The sequence below is a fragment of the Anopheles gambiae genome, chromosome 3, assembly GCF_943734735.2.
Source record: "Anopheles gambiae chromosome 3, idAnoGambNW_F1_1, whole genome shotgun sequence".
Classification (NCBI taxonomy): domain Eukaryota; kingdom Metazoa; phylum Arthropoda; class Insecta; order Diptera; family Culicidae; genus Anopheles; species Anopheles gambiae.
Window position 1 is genome coordinate 74,532,812 of NC_064602.1, and position 24,433 is coordinate 74,557,244.

Below are 24,433 nucleotides of genomic sequence, written 5' to 3' on the forward strand. Positions count from 1 at the left end.
AAACAATTAATTCGAAATATTTTCATCGTTCTTCTCCAGAATGCTTTGCTTTGTTCTCGAATGCCAAAAGCACCTTTCCACCTGATTGGTTACGGTTACGAAATCCAGCTGTTACGATGTCAGCTGCAGCCACGGAGTTCCGAAATCATATCAATTTTCATAATTACATTTCACCTTTACCTCTGCCTGCTTCGGGACTTCTTGTTACATTCTTCCCAGTTGTGTGTCTTGTGTAACCGACAGTCTGCATCAGATAGTTTCGAGCATACTGCTGGTGGTTGGCTGATAAGCACGCCACACACCATTAAAGACATGAGTTACCGCTTCTCGAGTGAAACATACACTGCTTCTAGACACCGAGAAGCGTTCCAAGCAACGAAAGAGTGTACATTCAAGCAAACTTCATCGCAAGAACTGATCTCAATCTAATGAGCGCTCGATATTCGGGCAAAGCACAGCCACAACTCTTCCTATTGACTTAACATTTGGCCACAATTCTCCCCCGAAGACTGTTGAAATCCATACCGATTTTCGTTTGTTTTCGAGCTCTCCGTTTCATAAGCAACGGCAGCCGATGCGCAACACCCCCGGGGCAGCACCATTTTGTTGATTTCGGTAATCACTGCCATTATTCCAAACATTGCAATCAATGGGAGGAAAAATTGCTCCCGCCAGATGTACCGAACTGCGTCGAGGAAGTAAGAGAAACGTGGAGTTGGAGGAGCATTAGAACATCTCAAGAAATGGTTCAGCAATTGAGGCTTCTGGGATAACAACCATACAGTGCAAATGTGCAAAATTATAGCCTTCAGCAGAAATACACACCAGAATTGGGCATGGGTTGAAATTTAAACACTGTTTTGCTGCTCGATTTGGATACCGTTTTCGTGTGCAATTTTCCGGAGAAAATGAGGGTCATGGCGCCCTGTGAAATTTTCCAAAACACACACTGTATTATTTGCAAACAGGAACGTGTGAAATTATTGTTAAAAGCGTTTGCTCGATCCATTCTTGAGTGTAGGTAAATGGTTATGCAAATGACGATGACTTTCAAATGACTTCTAAGACACTGGAAGAGTATCTTCAAGCATCTTGCCACACAAAGTATCTTTATCGCCGCCCTGCAACCACTTAACCTTCTCCAACGCACGGTAAGAACACAAGTGTCCAATTATGATAACTGAAACTACGAATGGCTCATAAATCACTCGCCCCTGGAACATAACAAACCCCGACGTCATGGCTAAAGTCATGCGTGTCGCTTGTTACGCAAAACACCCATTCACACGCGTGATGATGCAACGACGAGGTTTGGTGCAAATTTGCCTACAATCTGCAAAACCGACCGGTTCTTCCAATAGTCTCCCTCTGGTACGGTCGCCCATTTTACGGCACAAAAGAACACACCAGTACACACCCAAAGCATTTAATAGAGCTAATGATGAAGATAGGACCGGAACGAGATGGTTATCGTGTAGCGCAGGGTGCGAAGAAGCCCTCCCGGAGAGCTTGATTGCAGCTACTTAACGCCCTAGCTCTAGCCCTCCATTGGATAGACTGAGACGTTTCCCTCAAGATAGACACACGCACCAAGCTTCCAAAGCTAAACGAGGTGTAAATTAGCTCGAGTCAGCATAAGAACACAATGCCATTACTTCATGGTGACGAAGTTCTCTTGACTCGCTCGGATTGAAAGACAGACTGCCCGTTTGTCTCAAGCCCTCATACCCGCAGCAGCTCATGTTGCAACGGTCCAACGACACTGTGGGTACAGTGTTGTGATGCTGCTGACTACATCTCCGAGATGCTGCTGGGCCACTCGGCTGAATAAATATGATGCGTATCTATCCAGCCCTCATCCAGCCGGGGGCCGGTGTCTTTCATGGACGCAGCAGATCCGAGTGCGACTGAGTGCAATGGGAAAAGATAAACATTACCATAATTATTGTGACCGTCACGTATCATTAACACATTCCGATAATTGGCTGCACAACTGGAGCGTTTACAGAGTGGGGAATCAAACGCTGCCCAATCAGCTGCCCTTCCGGGCCAATAGACGAGGAGTTACAATTAAGGCGATGCTTAAAGAGAGTGAGATTAATAGACATCAATTGGACATGCTCAAACCCGTACTTGATAACCTGCTCCATTTTCAATGGGAATAGCTTTAAAACATGACATCTTGTTGGAGCAACTCTTTCACATGTTCGCGAAGCAGTGAGGAGTTCATGATACCAGGGTAATATGTTTTGTAACAATCTTCAACATGCAGTTGGGTTACAAATTATCATCAAATCAAGCTTGCCGCAGACAAACTGTCCATTGTTATGGAAAGTAATGGAGCGACATTTCACTACGACTCCCCCCTCTCGATGACGGAAGAACACAAATTGGATGATTTCATCTACCTACAAGAAAGGTACTTCCGGCACTTCCCCATTCCGTGTTCCCGTACGTACGAAATAAATACATCCAGCCACGACCGAGCCCGTCTAATCAACCCCGCGAAAGCGCCGAGAAACATTAATCACACCTTGCCGGGCCACCACCCGAAAGGTTACCGCCAACACTGCCACACGGTTTAGCTCGAAGAACTAACTTCCAGATCCGATTATTCTATTCAATCCATTCACCACTCGAGCGGTTGTTGGGTCGGGTTTGCTTCACTTCCGGAAGCTCCGCTTGCGTGAATCTCGAAACAACTACGCCGGCGCCATCGCGCATGGTGACGACAAAGTCCAATTGTCGCCACGTCGCTGCCGAGGGGAAGCGAGTGCGCATGGGGAATGGAGAAAGAATGACTCGCAATCACGCGATAAAAAGTCTTCATCTTTTTTTCTGGCCGGGACGGGGACGAGAAACTGAGACGAACAGTTTAAAATCGCATTTCGCACACGGAGCGTTTTCGATCGGGAGTACCCGGGCAAAGCTACCCGCGGTAGCACATTCGTTAGATATGCAAATACAAACGGGCGATGACATTGGCGATGATTTATAGAAAGTGTGTGTCTGGGTGTTTATTCGCGCGAAAGGAAGCGCAAGAATCCACACGTTCTCGGAGGTGTTTGGCCATGCTTTGTCCTGTATCAACTGTGTATCCACTTTCCTGCGTCAATGGAAATTGGTTCCGAGAAGTCGAAATGAAATTTTATATCATCATGCATGACTTTTTCGGCGTTGGAACAAAACAAACATCCATCCGTGCTCAATCAAGCTCGTTACGTTTGCAGCCACACTCGGATTAACACGCCCGAAAGCAACCTAGATAATCCAACCGCGGGAACATCTCGTTATTCAACTTATTTTTCGACAAGATAAAACCTGACACGTTGACATGCCGTGTCGGTGAGATGGTGTGCCGGTGCGTAATGGAACTCCCGAGCGGCCCCAGTTTTATGACCGATAAAAGCATACAACAACCTCACAGGATCGCATTACCGAGCATAGATATCTAACGGTTCGATTCGGTGTGTGGAATCCCTTCTAGACCACTTACCAGTTGCGAGGTGACAGTTCCAGCTTGTTTTGAATTATTCGCAGCGGGTCGCCTCCGCCCGTCGTCTTGTACAGGTTGCTGGAACGATCTCGCCTTCCGCGTACGTTCGTCCCATTGCCGCTCATGGAAACGCACACTCCACCAGCGTAGCGCACGGACCCGGTAGCACTTTCGATATGCGTGTTATCTCCAACCACAAAAACGCACCATATGCAACAGCATCAGAAGCAACACGCAGGACGGCAACGGGAAGAATGGGAATGGGGAAAAAATCAAACCGAAAACAAATCACCTAACACAACCACCTCCAGAGCAGAGTTTCTTGTTAAATCTGAACCGGGATTTCACTACAAACTAGGCGTTCACCGAGTATTCCTGCTAGGTGCCAGTGACCGGTCCCTGGTGTCCCGGTTTTTTACACTTTCATTTCACTTGCTTGATGCTTTCACTAAACTCAAAACACGGGCGTTGTGGTTTTTCTTTCCACTTTGTTACGCGTTTGACATTTTGGGGATGCAACATTCACTGGAAAGGGCCATTAATTAGGAAACCCCGGGAACCTTCTAATCAGTCAAAGGGCTGCAGTATGCGTTACATCTCTGCATTGGAGATCAAATTTCTATGACAGCCCGTCGTACCAAACGTCAATAGGCTTCCGCTGAAAGCGGTTAATTTGATTGATTAGATCAGCAGCGGAATGTTACCTAACCTAATCCTTCAGAAATACTTTAATCCCTTAAGCCTACGTTCAGCCCTTTCCCTTTTATTCAGGCAACACTTTCTCAATCAGATAAGCTGTAAGACGCCAATCTCTAGCTTCAAACCATTCGTGTGATAGTCAACCTCGGTGAGCTGATATTGCCGGCGTTGCAACACCTGCCATCGCGTCCACTTTAGAACGCGACACATTTGGCAATACCCGTGGCGGTACTTTAATTTCACCTTCACCACCGGAGTCTGATTGCACCATACCACCGGTCACCGTTCTACGCTGCAATCAAAAGTGAAAATATGCTAATCATCCTGTCAATGGGAGTACGCGCGCGTTGCGTGTTTGCTGCGTACTTTAAGCGCTGCATTTAAAATAACCACCTCGCGGTTGCGATCTCGCTTCTTTTTTTTTTTGCTGTGCCTTGTTGTCACACCGGCGTTGTGCCATGATTATTAGAACGGAAAGCTTATGCCGGACAGTTTGCTGCTGTGACCGGAGCTATGACCCCAACCGCCGCCGCCGCTTTTGTCGAAAAAGCGTTCTAACGAAGCAGCTGCGCAGGGTGAACGAATCATGCTTGAACTCATTCACAAACGGTCACGCACGTGTTGATGGACTTTGAGTGGCTGCATGTTTTTGTTTATTTTTTTTTAACATTTTGCAGGTAAACTAAATAAAAGCATAACTCGAGTTGGCGTGTCGCGAGTAGTTTTTTGCCCCGCTTTTAGCTCTACACTGTTACAAGATTGAGTAATTTTACAAACAAACACATGCCAACGTTGAAACAGAAGATAGAGCCCCTTGTACACTACATAATGTGTATCACAATTTTATCGTTACAACATTTTTTTTTCTTTTTAGTTGTTTTCCACCACCTGGTTGAAGTGAGCCACAAAGTTCATTGCAGGCCTAGTACATTCTCTGTCTGCCCCGGTTCGAGGGTGTTGGGCAGTGGTGGTGCCAAATTATAAACGCTCAATCTCGTACACCACCCTTCTCAACTAAGCATCGGTCCCTTCCCTGCTCGCCGATGATGTTAATTTAATTTAAGCACTAATCACCAATTAATCAAACTCATTTTTAAACGTTCCATCACGTACGCGAACGCAAAATCAAAGCCTCATACGCTGGTACGCCACCGGTCATGCCGAAAAGCCTCCCTCTATGGGAGGGTGGGTGGTGATGATGGTTGTTTGCTTGTTGTTTGCATATTAACGCCTTCGGTACACGTGAGGCATTAGAAAATCGAACACACGCTTTAGCGCACTCGCACACTGTGTGCCGGATTTTCCTACCATGTTGCACGTCGCGAAAAATAAACAATTAACTGTTTTATGATGGGGGGGGCGGCAGACTGTACAGTGGATGGTGCTGAAATGCTGCTAATATAAAATACACCCCCCACCGAGCGGGGGTCGAACACGTACTATCTTTGCGTTTGCACACTGACACTCTCGCGCCGATTGCCTCCTCTTCTTTGCCGATAGGACCTATTTCGTATTGTAACTGCTGGCGTGAATGGCAAACGGTTTATCTCGCGCCACGGATTGTTTCTCACTCGCGTTGCCGTTGGCGTGATAAGCAGATTGATAGCTCCAAGCCGTCATTTTAAGGGCTGCAAAATGGCAGGCTCAAAAAGGGCTCAAAACGGACGCATTTTCTTGCCAGTTTGACGTTCGAAAGGGAATCGAATTACTTGTCATCTTCAGGTGGCCGCAGATAGACAACCGTTCGCTTTTTTCCGTTTTAGAAAGGCTTACACACATTACTTTCACAACACACACACCCAAAGTGTCAGGGATTCACACAGCGCACACACACTGAAGGCCCGAAAAGTCCTCATCTGCCCAATTTAATGCTACGTCCAAAAAATACGCACGCTTATTTTCATAAAAATCACATCAACTCTCCGCGTTCATGCACTGGCAGTAGCGCGCGACTGCGTGGAACGAGATTCCCCCGGTTTCCCGGTGCGGTGCTGTGCCACGCCACCCCGTGTCTCTCCCACGCTCCTAACACTGCTTCTAATCGCGCGCGGCCCTTCGAATCTTCAAACACTCTACACCTTCTTCTCTCGCGGCACGGCGGAACTCTCGTATCGTGTGCATGCACTTCAACGCACTTGAACTGACTCATCGGAGTGACCTCGTTGGTGACTTTAAGCGGCCGCCGCTACAACCAGCTACAAAACGTATCTTACACTCCGACGTCGTCGTCACTGGACCATACGCGGCATCATCTATCTCCTCTCTTTCTGTGTGTGCCATACCCTTCTACCGTTGCTTTTCTGACTGAACACGGACACACAACGGGACGCGAAACGTCCAAAATTGCTATCGGATTTCCTGCTTCTCCCGACCACCACCACCACCCGCGCTAGAGAGCTCGATGCGATCGAACGATTTGCTATCACCTTCATGTGTGAGCGCGAACACCACAACACACCAGAGAGGAGAAGGTTCATTTTCTTTTCATTCGAGCCATGTGTGATATGGTCAGTCAAGTAGATGGTTGAGTATGTGTGTGTGTGTATGCGATGATATTGGAAATTTTATTGCTCTACACAATGATGACACAAATTAAACAATACACCGCCGCGGCACCGTTCTGCACGTTTCTTCAATCTACAGATAAGCGAGCAAAAAAGCGGAAGTTGAGAGCAAAGTATAGTGTGTTGTTAACATCGGATTTGATATATTTGCAATATTTTCTCTATTATTTAAGAGATTTTTTCTATTATATTTTATCTAGGATCTGATTGAGAGAATTCAAACAAACTAAGAATAAAAATCCACAACTCGAACTACACATCACACATCGACCAGAGCCGGAACCTCTATGAGACTTGAACTGAGAGAGCGTGTGTACAAGGCACGGTGAGCTCGCGGCTGAGCTACGAGGCCAGTAGCGAATAGGAACGTTAAATTGCCATTTAAAATGACGCATTTAACATAACAAATAGATTTAAATTACATTTGAGTTTAGTGAAAGCATAAGAAACCACTCTATCACACTTTTCCTCAAACTATTTCTCACTCTTTCTCTATCTCTTTCTCTATCTCTTTCTCTATCTCTTTCTCCCTCTCTATCGCTCTCTCACACACTCTTTATTTTTACTTACAAACGAACGCGGATGCATTGCAGTAGAAATAAAAATGCAATAAAAACCCTACCCTCGAAAAGCCCAAAACCACGCACTGATTAGCGTTGATCGCCCTGAATCAGAGGTGCTGATGAGATTATTATTATTATTTACCCTCACACACATACACACACATCTACCAAACAACCACCCTCCGTCAAAAGAACCAACCACAGTGAACTTGTTAAAGATTGTGGTGTTTTTTTTATTTATTTGTTCAATGCTTCAATTTCTCAGTTACCGTACCGGGCCGGGCAAAACGGTAGCGCAGCACGTAAAGAAGGAATAAAATAAAGCTTAAACTTCAGCGCCGAAACTGTTCATTTGTGCGTCTCTCTTTTGCTCCGGCGTGGGCACTGACTGACGGTACACGGTGCTGCAACCACGGTCAGTACGCGTCAGTGCAATCCGAACGGTGTAACGGTGTCTCTGGAAGATATGGCGCGAAGCTCCGTTTTTTTTCCTCCATAAAAAAAACAATCATCCTCCCTAACCATCGACCCTTCGACAGCCGATTCTGTGCCAACGTTGTCGGAACCTCATCGTACATAGCGAATCGTGGCTTCACATCTGACCCTCCAAGCGCTGGGTGTCCGCAATGTGGCTGTCTTTTCATTTGGGCAGAATCACTGTCCATCATTGTTTGCTGCGGCACCTTTTAAGTCCACCACAAAGCGCTACACATGCACGCACACAGGCAATTGTTTATTGGAGGGCTTCATCATTGCAGCCGTCGACCCGGACGACCCTTATCGGATTTGGCCAATTGGGCCAATCGAAGGCCTTTTATCGCACGCGATCGATTAATCGAAAAAAACGCGCGCACAAACGTTCGCTATATCTCCGGATGCCGATGCCCACCAATCGATTTGCCCCGAGGTGGTGTTGTTGGTGGCCCAGGAAAGAGTGTGAGGGTTTCTAATCGCTCTTGTGCATACATACCCAGATTACCGTTGTTTACAATCAATCAGCAGGATGTATTCTATTCATTTCCATGATTGATTAGTGTGTTGCAGATTTTGGATCATTGTGTTGCGCCGTAAAAGGTGTATTGAGGTCGCACAGGCATAATCCTTGGAGTATATGGCTTAATTTCTCCACTTCGCTTATTGTTCGGTATTCTTAGCTAACAGCGAACAATCACGTGGAAGTCATTTCCCCCCAAATGAATGGTTCATCATTAATTGTCTGCCACATGCAACAAAAACCTGTTCTTCCTAATATTCTTTCCCCCTCCCCGGGTGCAAGAAGAAACGTTTTATCTCTATAACGAACCAATCCCCCAAAAGAACGTACATTCAACAGACATCCAAACAAACGCTAACAAATAGCTTGCACGGCCAGCCGCGGCTAGTTTATTTATTATTTTACGCTCATCTCCAGCCCGGCTCTCAAAACAGCACGGGCGCGAGCAAAATCCGCGCCCAGTCACAGCGCTGCGAGATTGATGGAGTAATTTGTGAAAATTAGCCCACCTAATGGTATTATAATTATGTCTCTGTCCCGAAACCGTTTTATTTCGCTTTCGGTTGTTTCTGCACTGCGCCCCGAAAAAAAAGAGAGAAAGAAAAAGAAATGCTCACCAACGGCGAGAAGAAAAGCTGAAATGCAAACCAAATCTTTGTTGTGCTCCTTAGCTTAGCGATGGGTTTTTTTCTGTTTGTGTGTGTGTGTGTGCAAAGTTCGCTTCCTTTTCCCATTGCAAATACCATAAATCAGGTTTTAGGATGGGGCATGGGGAATCCCTCGAAAAAAAAAGAAACAGCCAGACAGTTTCATACATGCGCAGCCAGACGATTACCGGAACGAAGCTGATATGATTGAAATTTTGACAAAATTAACGAAGGGAGAAAGCTTTGGCCTGATGATAGCAGACGCTGGGGGAAATGAGTATCATATTTTATTTTGTTTTACTCTCCATTTTATTTTATTTTTTCGGTGCTTCCCTTTCACAGCAGCATTACTTTGCCTCATTATGCTCGTTTCCCCCTTTTGCTCCGTGAAATGATAAAGAGAAAGGATTTGGATGTCAATCGGAAAATTCGTCATGGCTGCGGCTCATCATCCGCGTGCTGTGACGACGAAACTGCTCGGTGCCATTTTTAATGAGTTTTGGTTCCAAATTAGTTCCTAGAATCCAGTTGTATTTTCATGCCGCTTGCTCGCCCCAAAACCAGCCGCTCTGGGATAATAATGTCTCTTCAATTACAAACATACGCAAAGTGTTTCACATTTCAGCTTGTTCAACAATAAGCACCATCAATTTCCTTTTACAATTATTTCCTGCCACGCACACTCTACGCTCCAACATTCTACCAACATTGTCCGGATGTTTTAAGCATCATTACACCGAAAGCCATGATACCCTGGGTAATCAAATTCAATCAATTAATTTTCGCTCATCAGTCAGAGGCTTTCTGTTCGCTTACTTTCAATCAAAATTGTTCCTGCCGGCGGCTCTAACTCAATTTGCACGCGGACTAAAAAAAAAGATGCCTTGCATTGTTTCACGAGATGCACAAAATGGTTTATCAATGTTGCTTTAAGCACGATTGCAACGGCAAAAAATGGTTCGCAAATTTTCCGCCCCACTGTAAAGCACGGAGCGGTGTTTTCCCTCCTCCGCTATCTGCACAATGCGCACTCTACACTTTGCCACTTTCAATTTCCCTATCACTGACCTCGTTGATGTAAGCATTCGCTCACTGCAAACACTTTCCCGACCCGGTCGCATCCTTCCACCCCTTCCCCCGCCCCTCACCCACACGCCAGTGAACGTTTGAATTGCGTGGATTTTGTGCGATTGTGTGCCAAAAGGTTGAACCGACGACGACACTGACGTCAATTGGCGATATGATTTTTTATCCTACCTGATCGGACTTTTTTTTTTTGCATGTAAACTAACGAGCACAGGCAGTGGTGAGGGACGCACGGAAAAGCTTAATTAAAATGCAATATATACGGAAACAAAGGTCCGCTGTACGCGAACCAAAAAAGAGAAATTATATTTTTCGTTAATTAAATGCTCCCGCTCGGCGCACTCCGGTGGAAGAGGCTTTATCAAACACGCGGTGGTAGTGCATCGATATTCCTTTGGTGCAACGATGCAGGGCGGTAACATTTTTACCCACCGCTAATTGATTGATCGATTGAGTGTGTGTGTGTGTACGGTGTTGTTGAAGTACAACTCGCTCGCCTTTCAGCGGCACGATCGGAGGCGTTATTGGACATGGAAAAAGGCAGGCACGAGCAAACGAAAAATGGCCCCTTGGGCGGCTTGGATGTTGGATGTGTAAATAGTTCGGATTGTTCTTGAATGCCTATGTTTTGAAGGCATTCAATGCCTGCAGCTAAACCAGCTCGATATACATGGATTATGATTGATTTAGTAATTAAACCGGGCGTTGCATTTTCCGGCCACTGCTTCGAATAGCGGCCAGTGACTTTGATTGATTCAATTTTACTTTAATTGGAGGACTTTGCTTTTTTAAGCGCCTTCCACTTTAATTTACAATTAGGACAATTAGAACAAATAACCATGTTTTTATTTAACTTTATGATCAAGAAGATCTCAAATCTACGCTTATGAACACATGAAGATCTACCAAATATTGAGTTTTCCGTTTAATGTAGTTATTTATGCCACAATAAGGGAATCAGTCCTTTCAATAAGGCTCTCTTGTGTCTCTCTTTACACGTTCAACGATTGATTACGTGAAGAAAACTGATCAAGTTTCTCTAAATGATGCTAAAATACCCACTAATTTCCTTTTCGACACACTCACAAACACACCTAGCTCGCTTTTCTGCACCTGCCGTCAGACGCATTCGCAATCACCAAGGTGCCGAGAGAAGCTGAGCGCAATTGGCGTGAAATATCCGATGCAAAAAGGCGGTAAGATACCGGCCCCGTGTGTTACATTTATTAATGCTGTCTGGGCGTTTTTCCCCTACCCATTCATCATCCTTGGCGTGTCGGCGCCAAACTTGGTAGCGCCTACCACGCAGCAAAGGCGCTCTCCCGCCCTGATCGGTAGCATTTCATCTTCGCGATCGCGTGAATGGTTTGCCGAAATTATTTGTTTAATTTTGATGATGAGTCGCTATTGATCTTTACGCAATCGCCGTTTTCGTTATGAAAATGATTCCACGCCAGGCAGACACGACTTTTCCGATCTTCTCTAAACCCCGAAAATACACCGCCTCGGGACACACCGGTGGAGCGCATTGTAGCTGGGTGAAACTTAAACCACTTCCACCGCGACGGGGGCCCGAAAACTTAGGCCGCTGTGATAGGAAAATTTAAATCATTAATCTACGTCGCGCGCCTGCGATAGTTTATCATTTTCGGATTTAATTTCACTAAAAACGAAAGTGAGGGAACTGAAGTGCAGCTTTTACTACTGAGGGAGAGCGTAAAAGTTATTGTCTGGAAGAAAATTCGACTCTATTTCTTAGCCTCGGTCTCGGATCTGCGCCCAAGTATGAAGCATTATCAACAAGAACAGAACAGATTCGGGTCGAATAAAACATAAATTTACCATTACACAAACCCATGGCAGCACGTCGCAAGGTGCACGGCACGTACACACGAGCGGGTATGAATTACCGAACCTTTATTTTAGTTTGCAGCAACAGTAATTTATTTTAGCTTTACACTAATTACGTGATAGCAACGGCGCTTTGTAAAACAACCCGATTGTGATCCATCCACGCAGCAACATTGCATAATTAAACGGGGCTGGACAACCTAGAGTACAGGTGAATGTAAATTAACGAAACATTTTAATGTCTCTTGCGACACGTACGCTCAAAAGCCGATAGCCAGCTTACACCCTTACAATGGTTAGAATGTCTACAAGATTGAATAAGATCAGAACAAAAGAAGAAGAAAACCCACAACTCGATTAAAAAAGCCCTTCCACCCTCAACTCTCACCGGACACGTACTGCACGTTGCGGTGCAGCACGAGCGGAACAGCCCATCGGCCGGCTGGAGTGAAAGCCTTCTCGCGCCCGGCCAACAATAACAACATCTAGCTAATAGGCTACGGATTAATTATTCCGTCGAAGGGTCACGTAGACGCTAAACTTTACAGTTGACAGACCACTTAACACCGTGCGGCCAGGCCAAGGGTGTATCGAAACGTCCGAGGCCGAGAAAGCCGCAAAGAAGCGAAACATCGGAGTGGGGAAATCTCCACTTCCGAAAGCAAGCCACCCGGGGCACCCCCGGGCGTGTAAGGGAACTTTCTCTCCACGGTCAAGCCCTTCGTGGTCAGTCAATGAGCCACTGCCTCGTGTTTTTTTTTCGGGCGATGAAAGATGCACAACACTGCACCGTGGATGAATTTCTACGCTCTTTAACCAGCTCAATCCGATAGTTTTTTGTTTGCTCTCACACAACTCTGGAGCTGGTGATTCGTAGAAGAGGGTCAGCCTCGCAAGATCTTGAAGATCTTGGCGCTTTGCAAACCCGCACAACCGGCGCAGTATCGGTGTTAATAAGATGAGTACGCGCAGATGATCGGACGCGAATAATTGGGCCAATTTCGTACGCATCGATTTCGTACGCCTTCCGTGCTCACCGTTGCATACCACCGTTTTGGGTAAGAAGGAAAGAAACATACAGAGAGTGGGAGAGGATGTTGAGAAGCTACAAATGGCTATTAAAAACGCAATGCAACGACCAACAGCATTAAACCATCCACAACAACAACCCTTACGCCGCACGCAGTCTCGCCGGCATAGTGCCGTCGGGCTGGTGATAATTGTTCCAGCAAAGAGGGTTCTCTCCTTCTTCATTCAACGATGCATGCATCCATCATACACAATCCATCTTTCATCGTCAACGCAGGGCCGATATGCTGGGCGATTTTGACTGAGCAGCAGCATCTATCAACGCGATCAACACGAGCCCTGCTGCCACAGAGAGAAAGATGAGATGGTACTCGGAAGAGGAGTACCCGCAGGAAGGGAGCTGCCGTAACCTAGAAAGCCAACTCAGCGAGGAATCGTATGTGTGTGTGTGTGAGAGTGCCTTTTGTTGTTGTTTTTTTTCTTAACTGTTACGCTTGGTAGGCACGTGTGTGCCGTCAGCCCGCCAGCTCACTAACGGTCAGGAGAGCTTTCCGCACAAGTACCGGTGGATATGGCGCCTCACGCGCGGCGGCTGAGATGACGGAGAAGGGTCCAAAAGTCACAAACAAGCCTCTTGCAACTCCCCATTAGCTGACTTCTGAAGTGCTTGATAACAAGCATCGCTTAATTAAAGCTTCCTAATTGTAAGCTTCCTAGTCGTACCGGTACAACGCAATCTGTCGCGGTTTCTATCAAGATTCGGGAGAATCAAGCAGTGAGAGTTCAGGTGTTTTTTTTCGTGAGGAGGCTTTTTGCACTTACCCAATGTCACTGAACTTACCGGCAATAGAAGTAAGACATTACCGCTAGAAATACCCGCTGACGATAAGCAGGCAAGCGAGCTAGACACAACGTTAGATCCAACGGAAGCGAAATAGCACCACAGGGGTAAATCTTGCGTGTAAAAGCGCACAAGATTTTAATCAAGTTAGCGCAGCCGAACGGGCCCGTCTAGAGCTGCTAGAACCACGTTACCGTGCAGTTCCGTTATGCCCGTGTTCGTTAGTACAGCACAACCAGCGTGGTCTGGGAAGTTAGCAGCTCATCTGCCTAATTGCCACAGCACCAGGGGCATGGCTGGAACCGACTTGGAAGTTCTTTGGCGCTTATGGCATGGCTCAACCGGTGATCCATGCCAGGCTACCATACAGCAGACCCGCCATATCTGCATACATCGTGCTCTCTGTGTGGAAAGTACAGTTTCAGAATAAGTACCTCGCGAAGCAGGTAGAATCGCAATCATTTGCATGATTTCTTCTGACATGCCGCTAGAACACTCTGCGCTTTCCCACATATCTAGCTGAAGATATCTAATGATACCACAACGGTGGCGGCGCCCGCAGAAAGCTTTTCGGCTACCAGCGGCGTGCCTACTGTTGATTTATTTTATTTTCTTGCGCTCCCGCATGATGATCTACAGCGGAACAGGCTCCTATTCTTCTTCTTCGTGCCCTTTTTGATTCGATTAATGATCATGGCCGTTGCTTCTACACGAGGCGCGGAAGGTCCAATGTGCATCATTAGCTACGAGCCGAACGTGTTTAATTCGGTATAAAAATAATGTTTACACTCGCTGGAAAACACAATTTAAGTGCGTTGTAAAGCTGGGGAGAAATCTTTTGATCGATCAACATTGGCTTTCGCATGCCGAGTTCAGGTTGCAGGTTGTTGCCCTGCCATTACTACAGTAAGAATTGTTTCTTGCATTTATGTCAGACGCAAACTACTTATCTCCAAAAATACACTTACCTTTAAATTGTTACTCCGTTACACGTCGTTGACGTACTAGACGTCAAAAACACTGTTTACGCTGTCACCTTTTGACTCTTCTTCAACGACTCCACCTCCCACTGCTGTCAGCTGCCCGGCCGTAGATTGCTCCCCCGTACAAGGTCACTCCGATGTCAGTTCTCGCTGCTGCACTCCAGCGACCCATGCTACCAGGGCTCGGCGACAGCACACGGACGTGCTAGAAAACAAAACAAACGAACAAACGCAACATAAGCTAAATGACAGCTACTAGCAATAGTGGCACAGAAGACTGTGACTCAGCCACCGGAACAGCGGCTGCACAGTAGCCCCGGTAATGTGGGCTCGTAATGAGCCAATTTGACACAAAATGAAACAAACATCGCGGCACTGGAATCAATGTCAACGCTTTCTCAGCGAGCTGCATCGGTAGCATGCGGTCAGCGACCCAGCCCGAATGACGGTCACGGTAAGCTCAGAAGAGATGAAATGCATCGCCATAGCCCCTTAACGACTGTGAGATTTGAGAGGGAAATTATCGGAAAGCCGTGGCAAACTCTTGTTCGCAGTCAACAACAACAACGCACCGACACTGTCCAAAAAATGGACCCCCGCTTCATTCGTAACGACCCTTACACAGAAAACCCATTTTCTCCGTTTTCTGTGGAGACAACCGAAAAAGGTAAGCTGTCCGCTGTCTGCTGCGCTGGGAAACGCTGCCATTGAGTACCCGGGCACAATGAATAAAATATCTTACACTTTTGTACGCCGAATTTGACTCACTTTTTCCCTCCATCAATGTCACGGCCGATGATGACGGTGGCGGGTTTTGGTCGGTTTCGGGCTGTCCGATTGGCCTTGGCTTTCCGATTGGCGGTTCGCAGGCTTTCCTTCACTTTTGGGGCTTAATTTTAGCCCGATTTCGTCACCGTTCCGGAAGTGCCACGCCCAGGCGCTAATGTGAATTCTGGTTTGTTTTTGTTTTCTATCCATCAATTCCTCGTCCCGTGGAGCAAGTAACTACGTCTCTCATTTACAGCCAGTTTTTGGGCAATCGGTGTTTGGGTTTGCGAGTGAGTTTTGATGAGGGAAAACCTGAACGATTTCAGTTCCATGAGAAACTAGAGCACATCCCGGTACGGAATATTATGTTTCATTGTGGTAGACATTTATTTCTAAATTAGAAACACGTCAATACTTTGACGGATGAGATCTTGAATGACTCTTCCAAACTGGAGCTCGTAGCAGAACATTAAAAAAGCTGTTAATAGCTACATTTGGACAATTTCCGTGACATCAACCTTCGCTTCTCTCCCATTGCTGCACAAAACGCAACAGCAATTCCCAATTTTATTCGTTCCCATCCTCCTCCAATGTCCAACAATAATAATTGCTAGACCCTGGCTTCAAACGCGGCTCCAAGCAATGGAGACGATCGCACAATGTGACCCTTCATCTTCCAATCATTATTTACCGTCTTAAATGTTGACGAATCTCCACCCACCCAGTTGGAGCACCTAAGCAATGGTTAGAGAGCCTGCAATTGCTGAGGAACTAAAGATCAGAGGCGGCTCAATCGCTCTTTCCACGATAGCATCAATCATTGTCCGGCAGACGTCCGAAAATGATACCAACGGCCGGTTTACGCGCTACTCGGATGTCCGGAAGAATTGACTGAATTGATGGGGTACGTTTCGGACGGAACCTCACGGCCACGGTGACATTGATAGCTTGCAGTACCCCCCCGGGGCGGCAAGAACAAATTCCTCTCCGGTGTGGCACGCATCACACTTGATTGATCGATTGATAGGCACTGGGGGATGCATGACAGTCGAATTGACAGTTTTGTGTTTTTTTGGAGGTGTTTGTTGTTGTGGACATGACATGGTACCTTCGACAAGTTTGCAGGAGAATTGCATTCACTGGATGTATTACATTCGTGTTCTCTTATTCAATGAACTCCAGTTGCTGATAGAAGAGGTCCCAAAAACGTCAACTACATATAAACTCCAATATTCCCAAAAATGACAATCTGCCTATCATGTCATCATATCATCAATTAATTATTTTTCAAAGGCCTTCACAAGATGACAAGATACTTAATGTGAATCGTATCGTAAATCAGTGGGTATATTCTCCCAGTGAAATGAAAACCCAGGCTTTCACTGTGGCAAATTTCACTGCCATTTTCTCATGCAACCAAATATTGATCAGCTTCTCGGTGCCACCATAGTACGTCCTCCTTGTGAAACGGAAAATCACAAAAATCCCATCCATTCACGCAGCTGCAGATCTTCTCTGCACCGGTCAAAATAATACCCCACCGGGCTGTATTGATTATTATTCTTCCTTTTGCAAATCTCAATTAAGCTTTCCACCGGCACAACCGGCATCCGATACTCTTCTACTACTAGGCCAACTTTGGCCGCGGTCTCACGGGCCACCACGGTAGGAAAACAAAAGTAATCCTTCCTATTTCCCACTCCACCCCTCTTTAATTCCCCTTTCCGGTGGGGCACTGGCGAGAAGGCCACAGTGAAATCAACAATCGGGGAGGTGAAAAAAAAACAACCCGAGCCCCGATTTGACTGCGCTTTCGCCCGAACCGAGGGACGGCCCGACCCGTCCGTCCACGCGCCAACGATTTACATAAATGAATTATGCAAATTTGTAAATTTGCAACCCACATCTCGCGTGGGTGCGCCGGAGGGGATGGATGCGCGTGGACTCACGCGCGGTGGGGCTCAATCCGTTGCACCTGCCGACGTGGCGAAGGCGGTGGGAGTGGTGCATTCCGTGGTTCATCATTGCAAATTATTTCGTGCAAAAATTGACCGAATACACGAAATGAATGATAGCTTGCTCACTGACTTACTTCACTAAGTTTTGCGTGTGAGAAACGAACGGGGATTGTTGTGATTTATTAGGGCAACAGAGGGAGCTCCACATACATGTAGCCCAGTTTTGGATGGCTAATAAATCTAGCTTTGTTTTGTGATAGCGCTAAACGCTACTGTGCAGCATACCGAGCACCGAGCTTATGTAATCTAGCCAACGCGCAAAAGCGTTGCTATTTTATCTTGCTATTTCATCTGCGCTTAATTTTAAACCAACAATTTCCGTTTGCCCGAGGCAAAGATAAAACCTTAAACCATCATTTGACCAATAAATTTAATCATTATTAATCTAAGTATTTTGCGGTAACTTCATCGCATATTGATCATAGCTGTGGTAGCTACCACAAACCCCCACCGAAAATTTTTGGACACATCAAACGCGGTACAATAAATATAACGTGCCATGAAATCACCATTTCCCTCCTCCCGCCTTTTTACAGCTCATCCGTAAGCGCGTATTTCAATAAACACATAAATTTCGGAAGCCCTGGCACAAGTGCATCCGACACATCCACTACCCCTTGCCTTCGCTGCTGCGTACGCTTCAGTTAAGCTTCGAAAATGCGACGAAATTTACTGCACTGCAGAAAACCCTATTTCCCAATTTCCGATTGGGTGGGCGACGAGACACGATGGGCGGAAATTCTTCACACTCGATAGATGAACACGTCGGGAAGGGAAGAAGCGCGAGGAACGAACATAACCGGGCGAGAATGGAAACTTTATCCGCTTCCCCCAGTGCTGAAGCTGAAGCGTTTGTTGCAAAATTGCAATTTAAACCGAAAGTCATCCAATCGATCGCCGCGCCGGTTGAGTTGTCAAGCCCGTGGGCACTTGATTCTCTCCAGGCGCCGCTATTGCATGGGTTGGCCGAGGGGGAAATGTTTTCCAAGTGAAATGGTATGCAAAATCAATCAACCTACCCACCGCCCATCACCTACCAGCAGCGGTACCGGCGGTGTAGAGCGGAGAAAACTTTCCATCTCACCGAATGCAGGAACTTCCATCGCGGAGGGACAAAGCTGATGTGTGCCCTCTCCCTCTCTTTCTAACTCTTGATCTACGAGCATGTGTCGCGACGCATTCAATTGTAACGATGTACGTATGCACCGCATGTGCAGGCCGGGGACACACCTTTCCGGTGCCGTACTTCCTCAAACATCGAGCCACATTTCGCCCGTGCATCCTTCCATAACTAATCGTCGCGAGTGTGATTCGAAATGAAATCATTTCCTCGCGGGTTTTGGTGTTGAAGCAGCACTCCGCTACGTCCCAGGAGCCCAACCGATCCGCCAAGATTGCAAACCGCGCATTTGCTGGGATTCTCAAATCGACCCCCGCCGGCGATCGAATTAGAGCGGCGCCCCAAACAGATTGAATTTTGGTTTGGCACGGCGCAAATGTGCGCCAACAAACGTCATTAATCCACAATCAAATGGCGGAGATGATCGTGACAGCACCACACACGCCACAGCCAATAGATTGGGATCGTTTGTCGAATCTGATTGTCTTATTTAAATTCACTGATGAGCTTTCTTCTCCTGATGAGGTTCGCTCGGGTTGTGGCTTCGTGAAAGTGACACTTAGCTCCGGCAGCTCCGCGATCAGACCACCGTGAGCCACTGCGATCTTCCGCCAGCCGAGGGGAAGTGAATAAATTTAAAACAAGAAAAACATCTCCCAAAGCTGTGCGCGACATCATCACGGGGATAAAACCGTGGGCAGCAAATGAGGCGCGTACAATCATCTTCGGCTACTTTCTACCACATCAAACGGCAAACTCTGGGCAACGGATGTTGGGAATCCGATAACGAAATTGCACAACATCCTATGGTTGAGGAGCAAAAGCTGTTTAAAATACTTTTTTTACTTCGCTCTAGCGTTCCTGTTCGGTTCCTGTTGGCGGTAAAATGTCCGTTAAGTCTAGCGATGATACGCTCAAGGTTTGCCGTCAAGGTCGACTGATTTCGTTAGCGGTTCATCCCGTTGTAGCTTAGTTGCTACTTATGTATTTTTTAAAATGGTTAATTGGATTATCCCAACGGGACCAATCAATGATTTCAATTAGCTCGGTGGTACTTTGAGCGATAATTAATTATCTCCAGAATTACTGTGCTGAAGGTCAATCAGAAATGTGTAAAGAACATATATCTCTGAATGACCTGAAGGAGGAACCAACGGTATCATAGATAGACATGCTGTATTCTATGTAATCAGATCTTCATTCTTTTGAAATAAAGCTGTCTTACAAAATAAAGTACAAGATCTTTGAGCCAGATTTAGGAGCACAATATACAATGCCTTCGATTACATTGACGAAGTTAAGGAATGAATTTATGTCTACAACCAAAAACGGAACCAAGAGTTTGCTTTTATCTGCCACCACACGCAGCAAACTAAAAAAAGATTATCAGTTTCGATTGTTACTTTCATGCAGTGACGCACTTCTGCATGAATATTTATTCTCTCCGAAAAAAAAAACCTTTCCAATTCACACCAACTCCAACACTCTCACCGAGCGTTTTTCATGAATATATGAAATCCACATTCCCTACCAAAATGAACGCTTTGAACTTTGGCTGGTGATTGAAAAACGTATCGCCATACTTGGCTACGATTTGTTATCATTCATCTAAACGACACTAATGGTGAAGAGAACTGGCTAGCGATGGTTTTTGGCTTTTGGAACGCTTTCTTACCAACAACCCACAGACGATACTCATAAATGTGTGAAAATGGCTTCCCATTAGCCAGAGCATCACATGCATTCCAAACATTTTTCGTCGCGCAATGGGTTTTACCCGTTTGAAGATTTTTCTGTACAATGAATTTCTTCCATTTTTTCTCTAATCCAATAACTCCACCAGAGCAACGGTCAGCACAGTGGCACACAGAGCGGGAGAGACCTAGTTTACTTTGCTCCAGGTCGCACAGCACGCATCATGCAACCGAAGCCAACAAAAAAAACGGAACACACTAGCCACGATTTAGGTGGACCTGATTTGAAGAGGGCGAACACTAGGGAACAAAGTCACAAACAACTTTCACGCAACCGGTACGAGCATCCACTCCGGCAGAGATTCGTGGCGCATGGGCAGCGTCGGGTCCGCGGACGGTCTAGTTACCCAACCGGCACGACTCCAGGAAATTCGGAAAACATCGCACATGTCCGCAAGGGTTTTGAGAGGGTTTTTTTTCGCAAACGGTCGACATACTTGCGCCAAAAGTGCCAGTTGAATTTCTCGTGTGCCAAAGCTGATATAATCGGTGGCAAACAAAAAAAAAACACCCCGCAATGGTAAAAACAGACAAACGTGTCGTAATGACCCGTTTCAGGCATGGGTTTGCACGAGAGCTTAACCTAGTTATTTTTGTGAAGTTGCTTTAATTATTAATTGCTTTGTTATTTTAATTGCAGAATAAATAAACCAACAGATGAGACTCGCGTGGAAATAAACACTTGAATGCATCTATTCCTAAGCAACCTAAGTCAACGTCTCCATCGTTCAAGGACCCGTGCAGGAGGATAAATAATCCATCATGTATCACACACTATGTAGCACATTGCAAAGAACGGTGTCATACGAGGGCAACATATTTCATTCCCCTTATGTATGCAAATGTTTGACGATGCTCAAAGTGTTCACACTACCGGAAGCACTGCGTCTAGAACGCGACTTCCTCAGCCTCATGTGTAACAGTGTTAAGCTATTTGCATGTCAAATATTGCTCTCGCGAGACGACCGGATCCACTTCAACACGCCCGATTTGATCGATTGCAACGTATGGTGTGTCGCCATGCAAACGAGCTACATCGCATAGTTTGTGTTTGCCGTTTCACTTGAGCGAAATTCGACCATGTAATCCACTCTCCGAATTCCGAAAGCCTTATCGACTCCCATCATTTGCACACCGTTTGCCGACAGAAAACTTCATCGAATGCAACTGGTACCACCAGCCCGTTGGTAAATGGGCAGACAAACATCTTCAATTCATACCCATCCCAACGTCATACATATGCACATAACTTGATTGTGCTACCATATTCCCAAAATCCCAAAGGACACAACCATCTCCACTGGCGCGAACCGTTAAAGGCAGCCGAATATCTTTTCGGAGAAGAATGTTGATGATGCAGCAGCTTTTGAATGTAATATTCCAACCCCTTTTTTATCAGACAGTGTGTGCGCAAAGAAATGAGACTTTAAACTGAATCCTTGGACTAGTGTCTACATGCAAACACACTGTGCTCCCGTTCGCTAAAGGAGCTCAATCGAGTGAAAGCAAAAACTTTGATTCTTTTTATTGACTCAAGAAGTCATACTAGACACTAGATCTACCCAGTCTAATGTGCTGATGTGCTGAATGGTTTCACCGTAATGGGATGGTGAAATATTCAAGCTGTCGTTCGTTGCAGACATAAGACGCTTCGAGGAACTAAAATTCAGACCGATGCTGTCATCATGTGGAAAGTAAGACTTTTTTTTGGCTTTTGATGCTAACACTTCATAAATATTCGCATCTGGAAGGGAACACATTGTGACAAAACCCTTTGCGAATTCTTTTATCGACTTTGCACTTGATGGCTTTGGTTGTTGGATCTTTCTGTTGGAGTGTAAGAAACGCACAGACGAAGATGAGAGCTTTGGTCCAGGAACAAGCTTCCGGAAGCGTAATGTACCAAACATAGACTACCAATATTGATTACACTTCGTATCAAAATGTAGTCGGAGGTCTATTAAAACAGCAAACATCCTTTTCACGTCGGTAAAACCCACATGTTCGAAATGAAAAATCAGTATCCCCGCATGAGTAAATTCCATATCACTCCATTTCGGAACAATAGCGTCCTCCCGCATATTGGAGTTTTTTTCTGCAATTTCCTTTACAAAACATGACCACTGCATACACATTCGATGCAGTAACACATGTTTCGGATCCGCTTTCATAAATTTCAGTTTCCGCACAATAGAAGGCCTATGTGGAAGCTCAGGCTTCCTACTCAGGCTGCCGATGAGATGTTGAGTTAGGGATATTTTATTTACAATTCGTTAGTTTTTGTCCCGTCCTCCACCACCCCGGTTTTAGTACAGCGGACGCAAACATGCGTCCGGTGTGTAATCAAGCAAAGCGGACTGAGCGAACTCTCCATCGCACGGCTACCGCTTGGGGAAAAGATAGCGCGGAACACATTTGCCGAAACTTCAAATTACTGGTAGATCGGTATAAACAAAAGAAGGCAAACCAACGCAAGTACGCAACAATGTCCGCGTGTAGGTTGGTTCAGACTTTCCGGATTGCAGATGCGCCATTGGGCGGTGGCGAACAGTAACATATGCGTACGTGTGTACATACATTTCCGCTGCATGTTCATTTGCGTATAGACAACAACAAAAAACACGACATAGGAAACACGAAAAAGGCTGTCATTCAGATTGAGCTGGAAATGAGAAATCGCAAAAAATGGGTGGAAAATCGTGTCCACCACATAGACACACAGGACACTTCAACCATTGAAGCGTTCCAGTCGATTAGGCCGAGGGCAATTTTCAGGGTTCACAGGCTGCGTTTCCGTTACTCGTTTCCGGCAGTGTCCGTGACAAGCGTAGGTGTCCCTACCACGCGCAATATCGATCGACGGTGAATCCAAATGCTCTAAGCACTCCTGTTCATCAGTTGAGTACTGTCGATGCTTTGCAATATTGCTCGCTCAAAAGTCCGGGACATAACAGGCATGTGCATTTCATTTTCGATATTAATTTTTATTTCTGTTTACTCAGCATAACCATTATCGGATTGGAATTTACCAAAAGAACATGCCGATACATGTGTTCTTCATAATCCTTTTCCAATATGCGATAGGTTCTACACAAATAGAACGTTCGGGTAAACAGTCCGATATGCAACATGCAATTGGGGTTTTTTTTATCTGGGCTCTTCCATCGAACATTATTTCTAGGAAATCCTCGACATGCTCCAACGCCAACCTTCTCTCAGCGCTAGGTTTGTGGAACATTGGAAACATAAAATAATGCAACCACAGAAACCCCACCCGACTGCCTCGTGACTGCATAAGCGATCAGGGAGAGAGGATTCAGTCGTCATTGTTTATATAATCGATCGGCTTTGCTTTGACCAGACCCGTGTAGCTTCCCCCAAATCCCAAGTCTCCGAAATCGGGAGTTCCATCGAACTAACTTCGGGCTGACCATAACGGTGGATTCAGCGGCATTTGCTGCATTTAGTTTCTGGATTTTATGCCGCTCCAAATGTTTGGGCCGCCGTACATCAACAATCGGGTTGTGATATATTGCTTTCCTCCACAGCCCAAGCTGACACAACATCATGACTTTGTGCAATGGCATAACAAACCTCACGAGCTGCATACAATACAGATGCACAGCGTCAGGGACCGTGTTTGTTTATTTTAGACTTTCTATGAAAAGTCTCTATTTTTTATATGTTTCCTTCAACAGATATGCTTTTCGCTTTTACAATTTTGTGTTAAAATCATATCTTAACGTTCTCTTATCACAAGTGCTCACTCCCATTGCTTAGTTTTCGTCAACCCTTGCACCCGCATGGTCGGCGAAGCGTATCACAAGAGAGAAATTCAAATCAAACGACCAAAAAAGAAACGGAAGTAACTAATTCCCCGCTTATTTGACTACACAGCACTCCAATATTGGACCCCAGCGACAAGAGGGCGAAAATAAAACTATCAAAAGATTAAATTTGATCCCCCGGAGAACCCACCATCAGCCTCGAAACAGTCGGAATTGCTGAGATTCTGTTTCC

At 45.8% G+C, this 24,433-nt stretch overlaps 1 protein-coding gene across 3 annotated transcripts in view; it reads right to left on the reverse strand.

Annotated features, from left to right (window-relative positions):
• LOC4577508 (myosin-IIIb) overlaps nt 1-24,433 on the reverse strand; it is a 51,704-nt gene that overhangs the window by 23,201 nt on the left and 4,070 nt on the right. For 2 of the 3 annotated variants that reach the window (XM_061655190.1, XM_061655189.1), the window contains exon 1: nt 3,497-6,649. In XM_061655190.1, coding sequence (XP_061511174.1) covers nt 3,497-3,621 — 125 coding nt within the window. In that variant the 5' untranslated portion in view covers nt 3,622-6,649. Of the gene's footprint in view, nt 1-3,496; nt 6,650-14,738; nt 14,959-24,433 lie in introns of those variants that run through there. The other variant, XM_061655191.1, reaches the window with a different exon arrangement.